This window comes from Colias croceus, chromosome 1 (assembly GCF_905220415.1).
Source record: "Colias croceus chromosome 1, ilColCroc2.1".
In the NCBI taxonomy this organism is placed as follows: Eukaryota; Metazoa; Arthropoda; class Insecta; order Lepidoptera; family Pieridae; genus Colias; species Colias croceus.
Window position 1 is genome coordinate 13,710,431 of NC_059537.1, and position 24,626 is coordinate 13,735,056.

The window sequence follows — 24,626 nt, forward strand, 5'->3', positions numbered from 1 at the left end:
CCCTTAGGCCTATCTGTTCAAAGAATATTATACTAGGTACTCACCTTCGGCGAGTATCTGTTGCACAAAATATACAAACCAAACCGGAATAAGTTTTCATATTACATGAACATTACATTATTATAGGTATAAACATTATTATAGTTATAAACTCATTGCTTAATGCATATAACAATAAAAATATACACTATGACGAATAATTTTTCAAGTAATTTTAATAAAATATGCATTTACAATTATTTAGACATTATTTTATGTAAGTTAAATAGGTACATATATGACGGTTGATTGTGGAGAGAGCTTTGAACTTTTTTCTGAACGCTAAATAATTTGATGATAATATTACCTACTTATTTTATAATACCTAATTAATAATATAATAATGAATTATTATAATTTCAAAATAGTAGGATATACCAAGGGATATACACAAAAATAACCATAGAGAAAAAAAAATATGAACATAGATGAAACTAATTAGTTACATTCTTATAAAATAAGTGTATACTATAATATTATTTCAATTCAAAACTGTATTTTTTACTGATATCTCGGTAAAACCACCTAGAAAGTAGATTTTTTTATTTACCGAAGTAACTATAAAAATATGTATCATTTTTGTTACACACTATACATAGATAACAATCATTCCAAAACTCATTAAAGGCTTGTGACTCATTTTTACATTTATTTATTATTTACTTTAGTATGTTAATACAATAGACTCAATTTATTTATTTATTTTATGAAATAAAATAAATGACTAAGTAAATTGTGTGTAACACAATGTGATGTGATCCAGTATTACATTTGAATAGATTTTAATATATTTTCTTTTCAAGTAGGTTAAGATGAAACTTATTCTTATTTATATTAATAAACGGCTGCATTATATTTTTAATTTGAAATGTAATTAATCGCAAGATCGATCCATAAAATAAGTGATGTGGAACGACTTCCTTTGAATTTGTCATGTTGCTTCACCAATAAATAAAACAACATGAATCTTGTATTTTATCTGAATGACTTACATAATTAAATAATTGATGTATTTTAAGAAGAAACTCAAATACTGGGTTGTAACGAAATAGTATGGAATAATTAAAAGAACCTAAGTACTACAACGGATTATTAAATTATAATTATTAAGCAATTATGAGGTGATTATATTGTTTTAATTTTAAGAGATAGCTGTTCGTAGCAAGATAGTGTTTTAAAAAATACAATAAATAAATTTGTTGGCATGTAATAAATTTTGTTTTATTTGTCCTCTTAACGATTCTCCAAAATTAATAGGACGTTTACATGAAGAAATCTTAATACGTTTTAATTTCATAACGCCTAATTTAGTAATTACCCGATAATATAGTACATATAATTACATTGGCAATAAGAATATAATAGTTTATTAAAATATGTTACTTGAGAACTAACTTGGAAGTTGGAACTAACGTATCCCATAATTAATATGGGATTTGAATTTGTTGGCACAAAAAGTTTAGTATCTGCGACATTAAAAGTGAATAAGCATAAATGACATTGACGTTGTTAACGTCAAAATATCAGTTGCTATGGCGGCAGATTTAGATTTTAGTAAACGAAAACTGAACATTTTAAATTAATTTAAGTTTATGGCACGATTTGTTAGAAAACAATGCATTTAAAATAAATTCCACGAACAATGTAGTTCTATAAGTTAAATGTCCCGGTATTTTAAATGTATAAAAATTTCGTGTTGCATTATAATTTATTTGCCGTAATTGTAAATTATTTTGATTGTGAATATAAAGAAATTGGATTGATAACGAATACAATGAATGATGGTAAGGAAAAAAGCGCACATGATATGTGCAAGAATCACACAGCCCGATCAGAAAAAGGTAAGTTGCCGAGCTTTTGAAAATGTTGCTTGAGGCTTCATTCTCAGACTAATAAAAAAATGTAAGTCGTATGAACACGCATTTTTACAGATTTTTATAGAATTTGCCCTTCAAAACTTAGTAAGCGTGAATTAGAGGATTTATATTTCGCCCTTGTTGACAATAATGTGGATCTGAAGAAAACGGTTAATGGGCAGCGAGAACAGCTAAAGATTTTATCAACAAAGTTGCAGAGGGTAACTGCGCAGAGGCCTCTGGTACGGGATACAAAGGAATGCTGCTGTAATTGTAAAGCTACTGTGAATGAACAGAAAGAAACGTAGGTGTAAATTAGTTATATCATAATTAAGAAAAAGAAGTGTAGGTGTACACCTACAAATAACGAAATAAATACTGAACTCAGATAATATTTGAATTTTTCAAAGCATATTACTTTTATTATTTTTCTTTTCTATATTGGCTTGAGCGTCTATTTAAGTTTACCTAAGTTTTAATAATCTATTTTAATCATAAAGTTGATCATGACTCTATAAACTATTGTAGTATAGCAGATATGAAGAAAACCAATGAGCGCTTGAGTGACAGAGTTCGCTTGCTCAACATGAGGCTTTGTTCGACAAAACAGTTCCTTAAAAAGGGTTCAGTAGGAGCAAGATGCCCAAAATGCAATATGTCTTCCACTTCTATGAAGTAAGTTATTTTTAATTATTGTTTATTTAATTGACATAAAAAAGAAAGCACTTCCCTGATGTGATTTGTTTTTAAATTGTGTACCTACATAATGTTACATTGTTATGTTCTTAAAAGAGCAACTGTGGAGTTTCATGCCAGGACCTAGGTCTTCTCTTTAGAAACTGCTTTCTGAACCAGTGGTAAATTATTATTATCATTTTTCTGTATTTTGATTATGAAAAAGCGCTTATAAATCAAGTGTTGATGAATAAATAAATGCTTGAGTTTGAAATTAAGATATTGTACGGGCCTATTCCGTTTAATTAATTAATTAATAAGAAATAAAAGAATTATTGAAATATAAAAAACTTGTAATGAACGGCAATATATTAACTATAAAATGAAATGGATGAGTCACGCGAGGTACTCTTAATGACCGAAAAATATTGGATACAATTTGGGTTACGAAATATGCAAGCAAAGCGCCTTATTGCACTTTGGACGTGCTTGCTCGTACAGATATGTATGTATGTATAGAAAAATAATTCATTTTTGACTTCTTTTTCAGGAATGCATCTACAAGTGCTCTCAATTTGAAAGCAAATGAGAATGTTAGATCTTCCACAGCTTCCTGCCAATATCTTAATAGGTACCAGGTTTTTTTTTTATTCTCTTTAGCACTTTTTCTTAAATAATTTCTTTTAAGCTTGAAAATAGCAAAGACACATAATATGTTTATTGCTAAGATAATTTTGTTAGGTGTATCTTTTGTTAAGCCGCTTAAAAGGTGTAAGTTTGGAAAATACTTTACTGCAAACGAAGCATAATATTAGTAACTAGCTTCCGCCCGCGACTCCGTCAGCGCGGAAAAATGAAGATTAATTTTTTTCTACGTATTTTTCCGGGATAAAAAGTATCCTATTTTATGCCCAGGATAATAAGGTATAATTATACCAAGTTTCATCGAAATCGAACCGTTAGTTTTCACGTGATGCCTGCACATACAGAAAGACAGACAGACAGACAGACAGACAGACAGACAGACAGACAGACAGACAGACAGACAGACAAACAAAAATTTTTTTAATCACATATTTGGGTTTGGTATCGATCCAGTAACACCCCCTGCTATTTATTTTTTCAATATTTTTACAGATTACAGATTTATTATATGTATAGTTTTGATTCAATCAGTGTTTTTTAAATTAAAAGCTTCTTATAAATATTATTGAAACAATTTTATTGAGCATTTTCTCCTCATTATTATAATTCTAAATTCTAATCTTCCAATTCATTTTGATTTTGGATTTTATAATATAAATTATATTATACTTAACTGATTGAAATAATTGTTTTTTTTACAAATTTTCAGTGATTTCGCCCAGCCGTCTTCCCCAATCCAAGAAATCGCATCAACTAGAGAACAGTAAGTGGAATAAACAAAATATGTTATTTGATAATCCACACAACTCGTAATTTGAATGTTATAAATTAAATTCTTGTATACTAATGTATTTGAGAGAAGTAAAAGACTAATTTTTTAAAATAGGAAATTATTTTGTACTTTGCTTAGTCACACTTCTAATATTTTTAATTTGATTTATATATAAAAAATAACTATAACAGTTCTTCTTTCCTGTAAAATAGTATTCTTAGTTTGTTTTAATTTCAGATCTACTGAAGGTCCCTGTGATCAGAATAAATGTAGAACTCTCATGGAGGAGATGAAACAAAAGATTGCTGATTTGCAACAGGTTTGTATTTAAAAAAAATCGCGAAAAAGTGAAAATATTATTATAATTTACAAAATTTTGGGTATTTATGTTTATAATGTTTTCAAAAGGAGACCAGCCAGGAGTAAAGCCAAAGTTAATAGTCAAACATTGTGCACACATAGGTACATTAAGATCTCACAGACTAAAGGCTGGTTACTGATTTCAGAATTGATTTGATTAATGTTTAAGAGAACTTGTGTGACATACAAGCCAATATTTAAGCAGCACTTACATATAGTTTCAGAGCTTCTTCACATTTCATAACTCAATTCAGAAACCGGTCGTCAATATTTATAATACTACAGCCTTCTTCCAGGAACTATCATCCACACACGAAGACTACTCGACTCGAATAAAACGACTCGAAGAAGAAATGAAAACATTGCATTCTGAAAACGTTCGAGTTAGAAGTGAGTCGACTTCGAGCGGGCACAGGATCGAACAGCAAAGGGGGGAAATTACAGATCTCTTGCAAAGACTGAGGATTTGTGAAGCTCAGTGTGGTAGGGTAACAAAAAAATGTTTTTTAAGCTATTGCATAGCTTCTATCGCGGGCCTTGAACGCGGGGACCGAATCGAGAAATTCCGTAACGAAAAAACCTCACGCTCCCCACTCCGACGAGCGGAGGTGTGGCTTGAAGGCATAGCATGCAATAGCGCAACCGCCCCAGTCCCCGAGTGACACACGTCGTTTTTTTATGAGTACAGAAAACAATATTTTATACTGTTTTATTACACAATTTCGCGATGTAATACTTTATGAGGTTCGTAAGAACGCTTACAGCACTCTTGTAGACTTAAAAACACAATAGTCAAATCTATAGTAGAAAGAAAGTTAAAATGTCCCTCTTCGTGCTATGTGATAGATGCGTAAACCAGCCTAAACCATACAAAAATATGTTGAAAGAGATAATATTGTAATGTTCATGTCATTTTAAAAACGAGCTTAATCATACGTTTTTATATTATTTTATTTGTGAATAATTCTAGAACAGTTAGCAGTACAACTAAGGCTGGAAAAGAGTCGCGGCGCAGATCTGGAGATGCGAGCGAAAGCGGCAGAAATGTCCAGTGATATTGCCAATGCTATTGAAAAACACCTTAATAATTTAAATGTAAGACTACCTTAATTATTGGTGTTTATTATTGCGTGTAATTTTAATATTGTTTAGTTAAATATTACGTACTAGAGGTCCGCCCCGGCTTCGCCCGTGGTACATATTTCGCAATAAAAGGTAGCCTTTGTCCTTTCTCGGGTATCAAAATATCTCCATCCTAATTTCATGCAAATTGGTTCAGTAGTTTAGGCGTGATTGAGTAACAGACAGACAGACAGAGTAACTTTCGCATTTATAATATTATAGTAGAGCCATTTTAATAGGCAACATTTGACAGTTCAACAAAATTCAACAACGTAACCTAGTAACGACGACATAGAATAACATGATATTTCGTTTTGTTAGAACTGCACATTTGCTTAACTTTTTTCAATTATGATTACATATTTATAATAATAATGACCGATACAAGTAATTTTAAGATTTCATTTTACTGATAAACCATACTAAACATAATAAACAATTTCTGAATTGAAGAACTGACGTCGCTACAATTTTGTGTCAATAAACCTTTTTTCTTTTTAAATACCAGAGACGTTCCTCTGAAAATCGAAATTTGACATCTAGAATCGAATGCATTGATTACTTGTGAATAAAAATCATCATAAATTAATAAATTCGATTGACAAATGTTTCAAATCCGTATCGATTAATTCACTTTAATCGATGTTTTTAAGCAGGTTACCTCTCTTCGAAGATAAAATTGATAGACGTCAAATGTTGCCTATTAAATTGGCTCGACTATAGTATGGATTTTAATTCACTTGTATTTGTATACTATGTCTATGAGCATTGTTTATCAAACCAGTATAAGTGACTTTGCTTTCAGTCCCTTAAAGTTTCTATTGTTATTAGCTAGATAAGATTTTTTTTTACTTTTTTCCCGAATATTTAGTAAATTTATTGATTTTTGACGTAGGGTATGTTGAAAATGATATTTTTGGTTTTATCGCATTCAAGGTAGGGTATGTTGGTAATTTTCATAAAATTTGCAAAAAATACATTTTCTAGATAAAAAGGGAGGAACAAGAGAGACAAATGGCCGTTCCAGAGTCGAATATGACTCTATCAAACGCCGATGATTCTTCAATGGTAAGTTATCGTAGTACCTAAACCTTGTACACGAACTACAAGGTTTAAGTTAAAATTGATAAAAACATAGATTCCTTACAGTTTTTATAAAATTGCATCACCGTAACAGTAATCATCAGCGTTTTTCTTGGTAAATACTTTGGAGTAGGAAATTAAAGGCTCATATTTCTGGAAGTATACAAGTATTCTTTTCATCAATACTATCTTAGCGTTAAATGTTATCTATGCTACATTTTTCCTACAATCCTATGTTTTGTTGGTGTATATGCGCACAGAGCGTGGGCGTGTACGTATGCATGTATGTGTGTTTGTGTTTATTAGTGTGTGCCTGATATACCAAATATTTGTAGTTTTGGTTAAAAAATGAATTATTATCTTTTCTATTTCTTTAATATCTTCCAGTATCACTGCCAATTCCAACTGATAGTCCCAAACAACTCGGCTTCATCTCAATCAGACAAAGCGCAAGATGTCAGTACAGAGAAGATGAACAGAATGTCGGATGATAGCGGTTACACGGACACGCATAGAAGTCGGGATTCTAACGATGTATGTCTTTAAAACTGACTGATTTTGTTGATATTTTACAGTTATGTAGCTCAATAAGTAGCATATTACATAGAAATATTAAATGTTATATTTGTTTTTTCTTCAAAAGGAGTCCCCGAAAAAGAGCGCCATTATGAATCAGATAGCTGATCTCCAAGCACAGTTAAATAGTCTGAAGCAATCGATAGTAAGTCATTTTTATCAAGTAAATACTACTGATTTAGTATAAATTTCTCTTTTATTTTTCATAAATTCGTGTAGAAGTATGTAGAAGTAGTGTAATCAATTTATGTTAAGAAAAGTATGTTTCTACATTGATATTAACTTCTAGGGTGATAATGTTAGACAGTCTCAGGATACGGAAGAAAATGAACGTATTATAAGATCACAAAATAAAACAAAATCCTTCTGTGGAAAGATGCCAACCGAATGCAGATACAACGAATCATTAGAATGGTTTGTATATTTTTATTTATTTAAAAAATTAACTAATAATAGTGATTAATGTTATGTTTTTATTGAAGTGATGAAATAAGACTCAATTTTCAGCCAATCACCATCACCGAGAGATGATGACTATCTCATAAGAACTAGGCGTCTAAATTCATCAAAAAGCACCCACGAATGGTGTACGGAATTTGAAAGAAGTGATGCTGAATCGACTATAGACGAAAATCGACTGTCTATAGCCAATAGTATTAAAGATAAATCGAGACGATGTTCCCGATACATAGAGAATAGATCCGATCTTGAATATCCAACGAGTACTCATAATAGTGAAATGTTTAATGTAAATAATGAACAGATAAAAGAAGAAGACGTTAATACAAGTCGTAATAATTCAAACGAACCAGAAGAAAATAAAGAAGCAACAGTTGGTACTTCAAGTGATGACTTTAATTTCACCAAAGAAACTATAAAACGGGTTAGCGGGAAGTTGATTAATGAAACTGTGCATGAGAAAAGCGACTCAACAATGGATATTAAAGTGAATGAAAGTTTTAATAAACCAGTTGATAATTCCTTTGCGAATTTAACGGATAGTTTGACGAAAATGTTAAAGAAAGAAACAAATTCGATTGCAAATGTTGATAGTAAGGTAAAAGGAAATAAATATGTATCGACTGGAGTTGATCCTATTACTGAATATAGAGAACCTAGAAATGAGTTTAGAGATACAGGCGTGGGTACTGATGAAATAATCCAAGAAGCTGCAACTAATCTAAATAATTTAGGTGAGCTATTGTGATTTTTAAAAATTCAAACTGTTATAATTTGAATTTTCCATTCAATAGTTTTAAGAAAATGTTTAAAGTTCTGTTAATGGCATTGTTTGGAAACCATTTCGTTTCATTTATAAATTATAGTTTTTTTATCTTAGACCATAGTTGTCATTGTTTGCATAAGTTTCTCCTTTTTTATCATTATCTAATAATATTTTTATTGTTATTTTCATACTATGCATGCAGAATTCATTTTTTTATGCATACATTTTCTTTGAATTCTATAAATTCATGACTTGATATCAACGAGCCTATAAAAAAAATAACTTGTTTTGAACACAGATACTTACTTACATTTTAGATATATGCGAGCAGTCAGTGAAAATTTGCACTTGTCCAATCTCAGCTCGTCGTGGGGTTGCTATGTTTCGTTCTTGTAGTGGGACACTACGGTTTACCACCACTGCTTCTAATAGCAAGTTTAGAAAATGTGGCTGTGGTGATAAGATTATTTACGGTCCTGGAGTGGAGATTGGTAAGTTTGTGTGTTATTTTATAGGTATGTATTTATCATATGAATTTATAAGCTGTTAGAATTTTGTTTAATTAAATAATGATTTTAAATATGACTTTATTAATGGTATCACAGTGTTAACCGAAATTAAAATATTGATATTTACAAAGATAACTTTAGTGGCTCATCAAATGGTGTAATACAAAAATGTTTAATAATCTATTTGATTAAAAATACCATAATCAAACACAATATTAACTCAATAGCAAACGTAAATCATCCGATGCCTAATTTTCGTCAAAAATACAAATAAGGTCAGTCGACCCCAACTGTATATGTAGAATATAAATTTAGCAAAGGACCAACACTAGAACCCTGTAGCACTCCTCATAAAAAAAGGTACACCACAGGTAGAGAAACCAGTCCCTGCGTATACAACCCTGGCCGTAGAACATCTACACCAAGCCGTGGTACCTACATAGTGTCTGGTTCAGCGAAACTACAAGCTGTGTCACCCGACACGCCTTGCGATGTGTCGTCGCTCACTGATGCACCTTCTGAGAGGGAAGGTGAGAATACAAATGTGATTGATTATATTGAAATTAGTGATATTGATTTATTTAGTTAATAAAATCTAAATTACCAATTTTAAAGTGAAACTTTTATTACATCGTCTCAAACTTTTTGGTCTGTGAAGCGTATGTCGCGTGACGCACGATACGTACGATAATTATCGTACAAATACGATAAATTTTAGTTAAATGTCTATAGTGTGAAAAAAAGTTTCACTTTTACCGTGGTTTCATAAAACCACACAACATTTTTTATTTATTCAATTTCATAACGTTTGTAAATATTGCATGGATGTTGACAATTCAGTAGGATGTGACCATATCTAGCGCTTTAACAGTAATTAGAATCCACTCTTATTTACTGACTTATTTTGAATTTCTATACAGTAATTATAATCACAGCGGTGGCTCAGTGGTAAGACCTCGGTCTTCGAATCGATAAGTCCGGGGTTCAAGACCAGGCGAGCGCGCAGGAAATAAATTGATTTTTCAATTTATCTGCGCATGTTGTAACATCACCACTGCTCGAACGGTGAAGGAAAACATCGTGAGGAAACCGACATGTCGAAGAATTAAAAAGTTCGACGACATGTGTCATCCGCCAACACGCACTTGGCCAGCGTGGTGGATTATGGCCTGTACCCTCATAGGAGGCCCGTGTCCCAGCAGTGGGAACGTATAATATGGGCTGATGATGATGATGATGAATTATAATCGTTAGCCTTATTGGCTTTAGAATGGTGGTTATTAATTAAGAGGAAGGAACTAACAGTAAAAACTATATTACAATGATTAAGAGGAATAAAATTATATAAAAACCATATTCTTACAGTAACAAGCCCAATCCTATCGCCCGGTGAGGAAAAGGGCACGTGCACACAGAGCGATCTAACGCCGCGTTCGACCACCGACTACGGTTCTTTGAGCGAAGGAGAATTGCCTGTGCAAGAACGTTAGTGTTTTTTGTATATTTATTTAGTAAAATATTGTTGTAAAGTAGGAGAGATTTCATAACTAGGTTTTTGTATTTTATTATTTTTACTTATGAATTTCGTTTGAAGACTATAACAAATTTAAATTTCCATTTTAAAGCGAGGAATTTTTTTGATTAATTCAAATAGTACTGTTTCAAATAACCTTGAAGACTTTGCTACATTTTTTATATTTTTATATTTTTTATTTTTAGGCAGACACTCAATTGGAGAAACTCAATCACCCGACGACAATATCACCAATGTTAGACGGTAGGTTAATATTGTATAACCGAGATTCGACTAAAAGTGTAAAAATGACTTCATCTCTATTTAAAAGAATCCTTTTATTGTCTTTGCATATTTCCCAAAACTTAGTTTCAAATGTTATAAAAAAAACTAGCTTACAGCCCACGGCTATGCCTGCTGTGCCTAAAACCCAATAAAATATGATATACTAAAACTATATATATACTATCTATTACAATAAAAGAACAAAATCTGTTGCATAGTTTTAAAGATTCAAGCATACAAAGGGACATAGGGACAGAAAAAGCTACTTTGTTTTATACTATGTAGTGATAGTGATGATTCACTTATTGTCGACATCAGAATCCTTGAAAAAAGCATTCCCATTAATGTAATTTGACAATTTTTTAATATTTATTTTAATTAACAGACATACATCGACGTCAGAAAAAATGGAGGAGGCATTGCGTGCGATCAGCGACGAGTTGTCCCGCTGTAGACATCTGTTGCAGGCACACACTTCGCTAGAGGTATCAAAGTGGTAGTGTTAGTGTTAGTGTAGATAGTGAATGTGTATATAGTAAGTGTAAGTGAAAAATGAAAGTTAAGTTAATAAATGTGGTTTGATTTTTTATATAATAGTGACACTATATAGAGGTAAAAATATATTTTCTGATATGGATATGTAGGTATTTAATAAAGATATGTAATTGAGTAAAGAAATTTCTGTTATTTATGTTATTTTTCGACATCCATGCATAGTGGATACGTACTGAATCCACTTATGTCTTATACTTTGAGCAAACGAACTCAACCTATGCAATGTTTTTTTATTTTGTTTTTAAATTAAAAGAATAATTATCAGATTTTTTAAAGTTATTAGATTAGTAAATGACGGTCTTAGTAAAATATTTGTAATTTAAGTATTTTTTGTAGTTGTTAACAAGTAGTTATGTGAATGATTTAAAATATTAATTGTAATTTTTAACTACAATTATTATGGTTGTGTATAAACTTGTGAAATATTTTTGTAAGTAACATTAGTATAAGTAATATAGTATGGTAGAAATGTTCCTAAAACAGAATTGTCTATTGAAATACGTAATTATGTAATGTATACTGAAGTTAGTAAGTTGGAATTGTAATTTATTATTAAGTATTATATGAAAATAAAAGTATTCCTATAAAGTTAAGTTTTTTATTTTGTACTTCAATATGCAATAATATGATAGAGACAGATACTGTGTTTTATCGCATTGAGAATAAAAGTTCGAACGAAATGTTTAATACACGTTGCTTTCTTGTGTCATGAAAAATACTAGAAAGTCTATCTCTTGAGAAAGGATAACTAGAGCCTATAATATACTGAAATATGAGGAATTATTGTTGCGGGCGCAAAGCTGAATAATCCTTACTATGAATAATAATTATTATAGTCCTTATCACTACATACCTAGTATAAAACAAAGTCGCTTTCTCTTTCCCTTTGTATGCTTAAATCTTTAAAAATACGAAACGGATTTTGATGCTGTATTCTATAATAGATAGAGTGATTCAAGAGGAAGGTTTTGGTATATAATTTATTAGGTTTTAGACAAAGCGGGCGAAGCCGCGGGTGGTAAGCTAGTTTATTATAAATTCGAGTGTTTGTTTTACCTACATGTAAAGTAACTTATGTATATAATATATTTACTCTATAGATTCCCTTTTAGAGTAACATAAGTTACTTTTTATCGCAATTTTCCTTTGACCACACCGACGAAGGCGCGGGCGCATAGCTAGTAAAGTACATATTATTATTTCCCAAATTTCCAGTCAACAAAACCCACATCCCAAGACGCGACGAGCATGACGGAGGGCGCATCGATCGCGCTACACAAGTGTGACGCGAACCAACGGATACGTGCAACGTCCAAATGCGTGTTCACTTTGCACGTTGGCACTGTTATACTTTCTGATCAGGTGGGTTGGATTTTGGAAAAAAAAGGAAATTTGATGCGATTGATGTCTTTATTCAGTTTCTTAAGATAATAATATATCTTAATATTAAACTTGAATATTGTTGAAATCATACACCTATAGTTGTAATTTACGTATAAGTATGTAATGAATTAACGGCCTTACTAATAAAAAGTTAAACAATGGATAAATTTCAACCATTTGCTACCATAGCTGTGTCCTGCTCTCGCTCACATGAAACGTCAATCATAAAAACAAGACAGGTTATTGCATATAACTAATTCATTGCATAGCGAATGGGTAACATTTTATTAGTTAGTGTGTGGGGAAGTATCATCTATACTTAATATTATAAAACTGAAGAGTTTGTTTCTTTGATCGCTAATCTCTAGAACTACTGGTCCGATTTGAAAAATTATTTCGGTGTTGAATAGCCCATTTATCGAGGAAGGCTAAAGGCTATATCATCACGTAAAGACCAACAGAAGCGGAGCCCCGCGGGTAAAACTACAGAGCGCAGCTAGTTGATGAATGATCAAGGATTACCTGATATTGATTTCCTATTAGGCGCGTCTACACAGAGCTAGCCAGTTCGTATTTTCCGTGTGCAACAGCTCGGTTAGTTTGGACAAAAACTTCGGTTATTTCTTAATGTTTTCTCTTCATTTCCTTGTAATATCCCCAAAACTAGTGGAAAATATCACAGGCTGTACTAAACTCCCGCAACAAGTCGCTATCTCTACTGTGGCGGTTCTACGACCAAGCGCCGACACTCACGCACCAGCTGGCCGGGCGTGTGATGCACTTTGACTTCTCTGTGGAGTACGATGTACGGATTTCTCCGAAGTTTCTGGAGTATTTGAAACAGGTCGGTTTTTGACTAGACAGACTAACACACAACAACAAAACAAATAACACACGTAAGAAGTAAAACTTCTTTATGACCTTATTTTTCAAAAAAATAATTTACTATATGCAACTTTACAGAAATACGTCGAATCACGCGTGGTAGGGATAAGATAAAGATGGCGCGTAACTGAAAAATTTCACGCATAACGAAAAAAATGTTGTTGTTGTACATTAAATTTTTTTCCAACCCCGATAAAGAAATTTCACTTCAATAACTGTGTTATATTAAACTATTGGAATAGGGATCTTGAGCACTATATTTCTTTCTATTGAGTAGATGAGCACTTGAAAATGGTTTTAGGTAGTTTTTAAAGTAGTAAGTAGAGGTGGTATAATATAAGAATACAGTTCAAAAACATAAACTAAAGGGTTCATGGAAGTAAAAGGGTTAAAATTTTGTGTGACGTTCATTAGGAAGAAATGCCCATAATGGTTTGTGAATGGGAGAAACAAGATAAGCCGTTCGCAAGTTGTATGCTGCCGCTGCGTGACGCGTTGCTGCATACAAACAGACGGGTTGATATGTCTTTAGCTTTGGTATGTTTTTTTTTGAATTTTCGAATCAATATTTTATTCTTCTGAACCCATACTAAGCTTTCGCTTGTGTAATGGAAACCAGATGGCTGATAAACATACATATTATAATTTAAAGCAAAGAGCAAACACCTATGTTCATAACACAAATATTTACCCTGGGTGGGAATCGAAGCCACGACCTCTGGCTTGGAAGGCAGGGCCACTACCAACCAAGCCAACCGGTCAATCAATACTACTATTTTTTTATGCTATAGGATAGCAAACGAGCACACGCGTCGCCTGGTGTTAAGCGATACACGCCGCCCATAAGCATCCACTCCACTGGGAAGTGGGTGTGTTGCTGTCCTCAAAGGGATTTGGAAGAAGTTAGGTAGAAGGGGCGAGGATGGGAGGGAATGAGGATGGGGTAGGAGAGGATAGGGGAGAGGGTAGGGGATGGGAAGGGATGTGGGCCTCCGGACCCCTCACTCACCGTACGGAACGCGACAGTAAACTGTCACTATGGCGCCGATATCCTGTGAGGGTGTGGTACCTTCCCCGGTGCGAGCGTGGCCCAGTTCGTGCCGAAGCATGCTCGACACCCACTCTCACTATTTAAATTTTGTCAAACAGATTGGTGGGCCTGGTCTGCGTCGTCGAGAAGTATCAAGCGGTAGTATAACAGCAGAAGAAGCGGGTGTGTTAGATGTGTGGTGCATGTTGCGTGTTCCGCCTGATATTATGCCGGCTGTTAGTGGTGCTGTTTCGCAGGTTTGTGGTTGTTAATGGTGATGCTACTATAATAAATGCGAAAGTTTGTGAGGATGTATGTGTATGTTTGTTGCTCTTTCACGCAAATACTACTGAATTGATGAAATTTAGCACACGTATAGGGTAAGTTGGATTAACACATAGGAAATGTTTTATACCGGAAATCCCACGGGAACGGGAACTATGGTTTTTCTTTAAAACGCGGGCGAAGCCGCGGGCGGAAAGCTAGAAAGTAAATAATAGGACACATCATCATCATCAGTTGTTTCATAAATTAAATGATTAAAAATACTGCAAAGACGACGGAAGTCACTAGTTGACTCCGCACAGGGTTTCCTAGTGGGTTAACTGGGGATTTATACTTCTGTATTACTACTCCTACTCTTATTTCTGTGCATACTGGATAAAAATGCTTTACTTAATTATTATATTTTGTGCAATATATTTAATACATCTGATTGTATAAAGTATGTGATTAAATAAATACTTTTTGATTTTTTCTATCGTAATCAACATCATCAGCCAATGGAGAAGTTTCCAATTTGTTTTTTGTTGATAAAAAAATAAAAGCAACAAGTGAAAAGATCAATGAAATATATATTTCCAAAGCAAAAGAAGTAACGAGTTATGTGACAACCCTACGCTATATGTAATGTGAAGCGCTGACGGTGTGCTTTCGTTCGTGAGAACGTTTTATTCCTTTAAATTATAATATTAGAATAAAAACATATTGTGAAGCATCGTGCTCGTAATAACACGTTAATTGTAATTTTACTTTTTTAATTAAAATAATTTAAGATATATAATTCTTTTTATTAATTCACTGGAAAGTGAATTTAACTGGCGCAGTCGGTAGGATACTCGGGTCGCCCGGCGGGAAGATATCCGAAATAAATATCGGTTCCGAGGCCCCGCGCGGCCGACCGGTTTTTTTTAAAAACCCAAGCGAGTATCCAGAACATCAGCAGTATCCAGCCATCGATACAGAAACCATGTTAATGTGAGTTGCACAGAATTATTTTATTGTGTTGCTTTCCTATATTATATTCCTATATTAATTTTAGAATAAACCTTCACGATTTTCCATCCTAGGAAATCCCGGGGTACAGAGGCTGTTAATACCCAACAGTCCTCGAGAAATAGTTTAGTTGATAGTATTAGAAGTATTGATAGTTTTAATATGTCGTTTGACACGGAGGAAATTTTTAAATGCTTAAGGGTGGTCCCAGATTTCGATGGTAACCCCCATGTATTAACAAGATTCATTAGAATATGCGACCAATTAGTTATTAAATATATAAGAGATGACCCCGAGGCCACTCTTTCTAATTTATCGCTGATAAACGGCATTTTAAATAAAATCACGGGACCGGCGGCACGCCTCATTAATACTAACGGTATTCCTGATAGTTGGGGTGGAATCCGTGAGGCCCTAGTTAACAATTTTTCTGACCAGAGGGACGAGACGACTCTGTATAATGATATAGCGTCACAAACCCAGGGTGGCAGCTCGCCCCAAGAGTTTTATGATAGATTACAGTCTTTATTCAGTACTATGATGACTTACGTAACTTTACATGAATCTCTTAAAAGTACTATAGACGCAAAACGGGACCTATATAAAAAATTGACGAAACAAGCTTTTGTTCGGGGTCTTAAAGAACCCCTCGGGTCGCGTATACGCTGTATGAGGCCCGAAACAATAGAGAAAGCATTAGAGTATGTTCAGGAGGAATTAAATACAATGTACTTACAACAAAGAAACGATGCTTCATCCAAATTTAATTATTCGAATTATAATAATGTACCTAAGTCTATATATAATAATTCTTTAATGCCGTCACCCAATTTCCATGTACCCAAGCCCCTCTATTTACCTCAACCGTATATGTTTCCTCCTAAAGTCCGACCAAACCCACCGTATCAATTTAGAATGCCTGTTCAAAACCAGCAGCATGTTCCTAGAATGCCCACACGTACCCAACAAATATTCCGAGCTATTCCACCTAACTATAACCCCCAAAGCAACGTATTCCGATTACCACAACGTCCTCAACCAAATTATTATAAAGGTTCAACGCCAATGAGTGGCGTGAGTCATTATGTCACGAAGGAATCACCCTCGACTGGACATGACTGGCGTAAGCATGGTAACCCACCACCTACTAACTATTTTAAAACTCGTGATATCAATGTTAATGAATGTGTGCCATATGAATATTACTCTCCGTACTATGACTACTATGACGCTGACTATAATAACTATTATGTTGACTATGCTGACGATTATTACTCTAACTACGACGCGATTTATGATCAAAATTGTGACATGCCTCCGGAAAACGTATGTGAAACTAATGAAAGTAATGATACTAACCAACACACTGACTCGACTGACAACGAAAATTTTCCGAAGGCCAGCCATACAAGAAAACCAAGATAGAAATTAATTTGCAGACACAAAGGCAGCTACCGTACATACAGATTTTAGACCCACCATTAAAACTATTATTAGACACAGGAGCTAATCAATCATTTATAAGTCCCGAAGCGGTTCAAAAGTTTTATTCAAATATAAGATTAAATTACGACCCTTTCGAAGTCACTAATATACATGCAACCACTAGAAACGATTTCTCTATTACTATACCATGTTTCAAAGAGTTTCAAGAGATTGATAAAATTACACTATTTGTATATAAGTTTCACGACGTATTTGACGGACTTATAGGCCTCGATTTACTTGAAAAATTGGAATCGAAAATTGACTTAAAAACCCGGCAGTTTATTACGCGTAATGCCACTAACCCTATTAAAATGTATAATTCGTGCAATGTAAATTTATATGAATGCGTTTTACCAGCGGAGTCTTCCAAATTACTTAAATTACCCGTTAATGTACCAAATGGTGACACTTTCATACCAGAACAATTTATTTCAAATTGCGTTATACCTCATTGTTTAACGTCGGTTAAAAATAACAGAGGAATTTTAGAAGTTCGTAATCCAACTCAACATGATATCATTTTCTCAATGGATAGACATGTCTCCGGTGAAATTTATAATACGGAATTATTTAATCAAAATAAGTTATCAACCCGTACATCAGACGTTATATCTCGGTTACGTACAGATCATTTAAATCAGGAAGAGCGAGTTAACTTAGAAAGATTAGTTGCACAGTATTCAGACGTTTTCTATATAGAAGATGAACCACTTACATTTACTAATAAAATAAAACATCGCATACGAACCACGGACGAAGTACCAATTCATACTAAAAGCTATAGGTATCCATTTGTACATAGAAATGAAGTTAGAGATCAAATTCAAAAAATGTTAAGTCAAGGTATAATAAGACCTTCAGACTCAGCCTGGAGCTCACCAATTTGGATTGTTCCCAAAAAGGCAGACGCTTCAGGGAAGCAGAAATGGAGATTAGTCGTAGATTTTCGTAAATTAAACGAAAAAACTATTGACGACAGATATCCTATACCTAATATTACTGACGTCCTTGACAAATTAGGCAAGTGTCAATACTTTAGTACATTAGATTTAGCTAGCGGGTTTCTACAAGTGGAGATGGATCCTAGTGATATTTCTAAAACTGCGTTTAGCGTGGAACATGGGCATTTCGAATTTTTGAGAATGCCCATGGGACTTAAGAATTCTCCGTCCACCTTTCAGAGGGTTATGGACAATGTCTTGCGCGGTCTGCAGAACGAAATATGCCTAGTTTACTTAGATGATATTATAGTCTTTAGCACCAGCTTACAAGAGCATATTGATAACCTTAAAAAAGTATTCCAACGTCTACGTGAGTCAAATTTTAAAATTCAAATGGACAAATCCGAATTTCTTAGGTTAGAAACTGCATATTTGGGACACATAATTAGTAGAGACGGAATAAAACCAAACCCAGATAAAATTAAAGCTGTAACTAAATACCCTATTCCAAAAACTTCTAAAGAAATAAAGCAATTTTTAGGTCTTCTAGGTTATTATAGAAAATTTATCCCTGACTTTGCCCGTGTTACAAAACCGTTAACTAGATGTTTGAAAAAAGGTAGTAAAATTATTCTAGACTCAGAATACGTCAATTGTTTCGAAAAATGTAAAACACTTCTATTGAATGACCCCATATTACAATACCCAGATTTTACGAAAGAGTTTATACTTACGACTGATGCATCCAACGTAGCTATTGGTGCCATATTATCCCAAGGCCCAATCGGTTCTGACAAACCTATTTCATATGCTTCACGAACTTTAAATGATAGTGAAATGAATTACAGTACCATTGAAAAAGAGTTATTGGCAATTGTATGGGCAACAAAATACTTCCGACCGTACTTATTTGGCAGAAAGTTCAAAATTATAACAGACCATAAGCCCTTGCAATGGATAATGAATCTTAAGGAACCGAACTCTCGGCTGACACGTTGGCGCCTTAAGCTGTCTGAATATGATTATACGATAGTTTATAAGAAAGGTAAATGTAACACGAACGCGGACGCATTGTCGCGCATAGAATTGCATAATGAAAACGTAGAATCTATGATAGTGAATATTTCTGACTCTGAATCGACTGTAACTGCACCTGATGACAGACCATTAGATAGTAGATCATCGACTGTTTCTGCACCTGACGACAGACCTTTAATTAGCCAATCATCGACAGATACTGCCCCCTCCTTAAGAGCTCACGGTACAGACGAAACTTTTAACATTAATCCAGAAGGCACAAAACATACTAGCCGTGAAAATCCTATTCTAGACATTCCTATAAGTGATGACCCACTTAACACATTTCGTAAACAGATATTTATAAAAATCACGAATAACTCACCTTCAACGAAACCTTCCATAAAGAAACCATTTGAAGCTTTCCTACGTGTCTCAGTACAAATTAACGAGGACAGCTTACAAGAAAACATTGTAGAGCTGATTAAGAAGTATGTAGATCCTAAAATTCGTACTGCAATTTTGGTCAATCCTGTTAGTAAAATGTTCGATATAGTACCTTTAATCCAAAATACTTTTAAAAATTCATGTATGAAATTATTTCTTGTTAAGCGACAGATTGAAGATATAACTGATTATTTAGTTCAACAAGATACTATTCGAAAATATCACGAAGGTAAAACGAACCATCGCGGTATTAACGAGACTTACCTTTCCTTATCCCAACGATACTTCTGGCCTAAAATGAAAACCGACATAACAAGTTACATAAATACATGCCCAATTTGCAACAGTGCAAAATACGACCGTAACCCTGTACGCCCAGTGTTTAAAATCGTGCCTCCTCCTTCTAAACCATTTGAGATTGTTCATGCTGACGTATTGACTCTAGAACATGATAAGTATCTGACTATTATTGACTCATTCTCTAAATATGCTCAAGCGTACCGAATAAGCGACAGTACTGCACCGAATATCATTAAAACATTGTTACTTTTCATGACGCACCATGGTTCGCCTATGTCGATAACTACTGACCGAGGTACTGAATTTACAAATCAAGTATTTTCCGAATTTGTACGTCTGCATAAGATTAATCATCATATGATTGCTCCTCATACCCCCAACGAAAACGGTATGATAGAACGATTCCATAGCACCCTTATCGAGCATATAAGAATATTAAAATTAAAGCATAAAAATGAAACTGCAGTAAATTTAGTGCCCTACGCGATCTTAGCATATAATAGTTCTGTACACAGTCTGACTAAATGCCGACCTTATGACGTAATTACAGGACATTATGACCCTAGAGACCCAACTGACTTAAATTTATCGGAAAGACTTTTACAACAATACATACATAACCATCGCATTAATATGGAGACAGTTTATAAATTAATACACGACTCATCATTCGCAGAACGTGAAGCGATTATGACGCGACATAATACCCGAAGAGAACCTGAGATTGACTATGCACCTGATCAAGAAGTATATATACGTAATCCGTTAGCCGCGAGACAAAAGTTAGCTTCACGATTCATAAAAGACAAAGTTGTGTCTAATTTACCTATACATGTATATACTTCCAAAAAACGCTTACCTGTTTCGAAATCCCGACTCAAGCGTACTCCAAAACCCACTACTTCCCTTTAATTTTGATAACCGTACATTATTACTACCTATATAAAATTAGGGTTCAACATTTAAACGAAAAATTGGATAAGGCATCGTCCTTGTTAGAAGCTTTGTAAAACGTAGATTGATAAATAGTTTAGGTTCTTTATAGAATTAGCGCAACTCCTAGACTCCTTGGACGATAATATTAATGATTTACTTTTAGTAATAAGAAATATAGAGGATAGTTTAGCTTTTATGCGTACATCGCGAGCGCACCATGTTATGTTAGGCATAGATATATTAAGTATTATATTAGTTACTTTACGTTCCTTTTACGATTCAGAACAAATTATTAATGTAGATCTCCGCGAATAATTCGCACTGGATCATACTTTAGTAAAAATAGGATAGTAATTATATTAAGATTCCCCATTATAACTCCTCACACTTTAATCGTACAAATCATATCATCATACCTCCCTATCCCTATATAGCAACCAATAAAGATATTTATGTGCACATAGAGGCTGAATGCCCGAAGTTCAATCGAAGAGCAATCGGTTTCTATGTGAAGTCGACCCTAAATCATCATACAAGAAGTTCACCCGACTGTATTGCAAAACTCATCACCACGCAAGAGATATCCAGCGACTGTGAATCCACCTGCCTAACATTAACTAAGCCAGCAATGGAGAAATTGGACGACAGTCACTACATCATTATTTTTCCTCATCTCACAAAGGTTAAATTATCCTGCAAGCGTAAGGAATAGCTTCATCTCCAAGGCAGTTTCATAGCAACGTTACCTACAAACTGCTCTCTACGTACTGACGACCTCACTATTACAAATATTAATAATGAAATTAAAGATACACCTACAAAAATTTTAATTGCACCAATCAGTAATATTCCGACGAGAACGCTAAAAAACCTTGGGACTGCACTCCATCTACCATACGACAATACCACTTTACATCTTTAGCTACTGAGCGCAGCGGCCACTTCAATGTTCCTGTGCTATCGTCGCTACAAATCAAAGAAAATGAATATTCAGAAAACACAGAAAACATCAGCCCCAGAAGTTGATCCTGCCGCAACATTTTCACTCAATGTCCTAAAATAGTTGCGGATCTGCGGGGGGAGGAGTTATGTGACAACCCTACGCTATATGTAATGTGAAGCGCTGACGGTGTGCTTTCGTTCGTGAGAACGTTTTATTCCTTTAAATTATAATATTAGAATAAAAACATATTGTGAAGCATCGTGCTCGTAATAACACGTTAATTGTAATTTTACTTTTTTAATTAAAATAATTTAAGATATATAATTCTTTTTATTAATTCACTGGAAAGTGAATTTAACTAACGTATAAACGGAAACGTTTTATAATTATAGACGCTAGCCAGCTTCCATCGTCAAGCGTCTTCGCTTGAGAGAATTCTTGATGCTGATCACACCGACTTCCATCTCAGTCGAGATCTCGACATGCACAGGGCCAGCAAACCGCACCATTCTGAAATTGTAATTATTTAATGTTTATATAAAGATAGTTAACTTTTCGCATATGGCTTTGCAAATTTCTTTCCTTAAAAATATTAAATCTTTTGATTCTATTTCTATATTTATTAAGCTTTTATCATTGTCCTTAACTCAATTTAATCTTAACTCGTATAACTCAAAATTTTATTAAAATAGTTTCACAATAATTAAACAGTTGGATGAATCCATTCTAATTTTATAAATGCGAAAGTAACCCTGTCTGTCTGTCTGTTACTCAATCACGCCTAAACTACCGAACCAATTTGCATGAAATTTGGTATGGAGATATTTTTATACCCAAGAAAGGACATAGGCTACCTTTTATTGCGAAATATGTGCCACGAGCGAAGCCGGGGCGGATCACTAGTTTCTACATAAACACGAATGAGCCGTAAAAAAATATATTTATTTGCCAACATAAGGTTACTATTATAGTCTTTATAACTCTCAAAACTTTAGACACAATTATTTAATGTTTTTTTTTGCTTGTGAGGTTGTGACATACGCTATTGCTATAAATATTTCCTTCTATTTCATATAGAGTAAAGCATCATACGATTCAGAAAACATCTACGATATTATGAACTCTAAAAAATGGCGAAGAGCAAGTAAGATATAATTTTTTAATCCTTATGGTAAGTTTATCTTTAAATTTATATTATATATCAAACTGTAATACAATAATACTGTAATATTTGAATTTGAAAATGAAATTCAAACTATGTCGTACTTTACGTAAGGGGTTCTTCCTATTCAGTATTATGAGTCTGTATACGTACATATTATTATGTATAGATTATTGAATAATTATAGTTTATGTTTAAAAGGTGCCTTAAAACAGACGGAGACATGTAGCAAAAAATCAGTCACCATTTTACCGAAAGCACCGCGACGAACCACTGTAGAGGATACTGTAAGTTTTCATCGATAACAAAAAATTACATGTTTTAGAAAGTAATTTATGTAGAAGAAGTTTATATACACAATAACCAAAACGTTTCACAAGCACAATTATTAAATAGTAATGAGAGTTTATTACAGAATAATAGCATTATATTTTATTTTCTAAAAATAAATCATTTTAAAATAAAATTTATTTCCAAATACATTTTACTGATTAAATATATTAAATCTAGCCCAAGGCTCAGGCAAACTTATCAGAGGAAAAGAGCCAAACGCTAGACATAACAATACTCTGGCTCGCTCTGAACGAAGAGTGCAAAGCGATGACCAACCCCAAAGTCAAGCGCTTGTATGTGGCCTATAGTTTCCTTGGAAAATGTGGCGCGGAACTGGAAACCCCTAGCAGTTTGCCGAAACCGAGGAATTTTATGGACAAATGCCATTATAATTTTAGAAAATGTAAGCTTCTATGATTCGAAGAGTTTTGAAGAGTGTGTGATGTTGTCTTGTGGGTTTTTTTCATATTATCTTAATTTGACTGAATTTGGTTCTTAGTGAAAATTACGCAAGAATTGATTTCATAAAACATGTGCTCTGCATTCTACTACGGTAGAGATGAACGTTAATTTTTTTTTATACTTTACTTAATAGTTTTACAGAATTATTTGTTTGGACAAAATCTTGCATACATTCGCATAGAGCTGAAAAAAAATGTTTGCAACTTTAACTCTATATTTTGAGCTAACTGGACCGGACTGTGTCGTAACTTGTTAATGTGTTATTAACTTAACTTTATAATTCTTCGATCTATTTCAATAAACTTTTATTTTTTGTTCTAAAGTTAATAATAATATCTTATTTTCTAGCGTTCATAATAAACGAGTGTGACATAGCAGTACTAAGTGCGATGGCTCGATACAAGCAATCCAACGCCGGGTCTGATACAAAGCATTGTATTGTTTTCTCCGTTGTTAGTGAGCCGCCGGAAGATCCGCTTGGGTTGGATGCTTGTGAGGATATCGGGTGAATATATACGAAAAATTAATTTAGTTATTTTGTAAGTGATGACTCTAGAAAAAATCGTTTATAGGTATAAAAGGTGGCATTTTTTATTCGGTCAGTGTTTACATGGTTATCTGGTGGAAAATAAACTGCTCTTGGCAAAATACTGTTTGCTTCTGAAACAAAAAGTCTCTATTTTAATTTTGAATACCATTCGTACAGTTAAATAAAATTATGATTAATAGGAATCACTGCCATTCTTTTGATATCTTCTGGTATTTTTCTATTCAATAACAATTAGCATAGAGATAAGACCGCCTACTGT

General features: G+C 33.6%; 1 protein-coding gene across 1 annotated transcript; it reads left to right on the forward strand.

The window, feature by feature from the left end:
* Positions 1 to 1,582: 1,582 nt before the first annotated feature.
* On the forward strand, positions 1,583 to 24,326 carry LOC123706063. The gene is made up of 26 exons (XM_045655197.1): positions 1,583 to 1,880; positions 1,971 to 2,199; positions 2,424 to 2,570; positions 3,121 to 3,201; positions 3,925 to 3,978; positions 4,225 to 4,306; positions 4,644 to 4,830; positions 5,318 to 5,442; positions 6,457 to 6,537; positions 6,940 to 7,086; positions 7,196 to 7,273; positions 7,418 to 7,542; positions 7,636 to 8,321; positions 8,671 to 8,844; positions 9,234 to 9,392; positions 10,228 to 10,347; positions 10,582 to 10,639; positions 11,046 to 11,145; positions 12,431 to 12,577; positions 13,281 to 13,442; positions 14,633 to 14,770; positions 22,253 to 22,378; positions 22,938 to 23,004; positions 23,224 to 23,309; positions 23,533 to 23,758; positions 24,166 to 24,326. Exons 1-26 carry the CDS (start codon positions 1,718 to 1,720, stop codon positions 24,324 to 24,326), a joined length of 3,909 nt encoding a protein of 1,302 aa, XP_045511153.1. The 5' UTR covers positions 1,583 to 1,717.
* Positions 24,327 to 24,626: the final 300 nt, after the last annotated feature.

Bases quoted from the DNA above. Each gene is read 5' to 3' on its own strand.
- LOC123706063 (XM_045655197.1), top strand. From the start codon at position 1,718: ATGTATAAAAATTTCGTGTTGCATTATAATTTATTTGCCGTAATTGTA. The intron at 5,443-6,456 runs GTAAGACTACCT...TACATTTTCTAG, and splicing joins AACACCTTAATAATTTAAAT to ATAAAAAGGGAGGAACAAGA. The intron at 23,759-24,165 runs GTAAGCTTCTAT...CTTATTTTCTAG, and splicing joins CCATTATAATTTTAGAAAAT to CGTTCATAATAAACGAGTGT.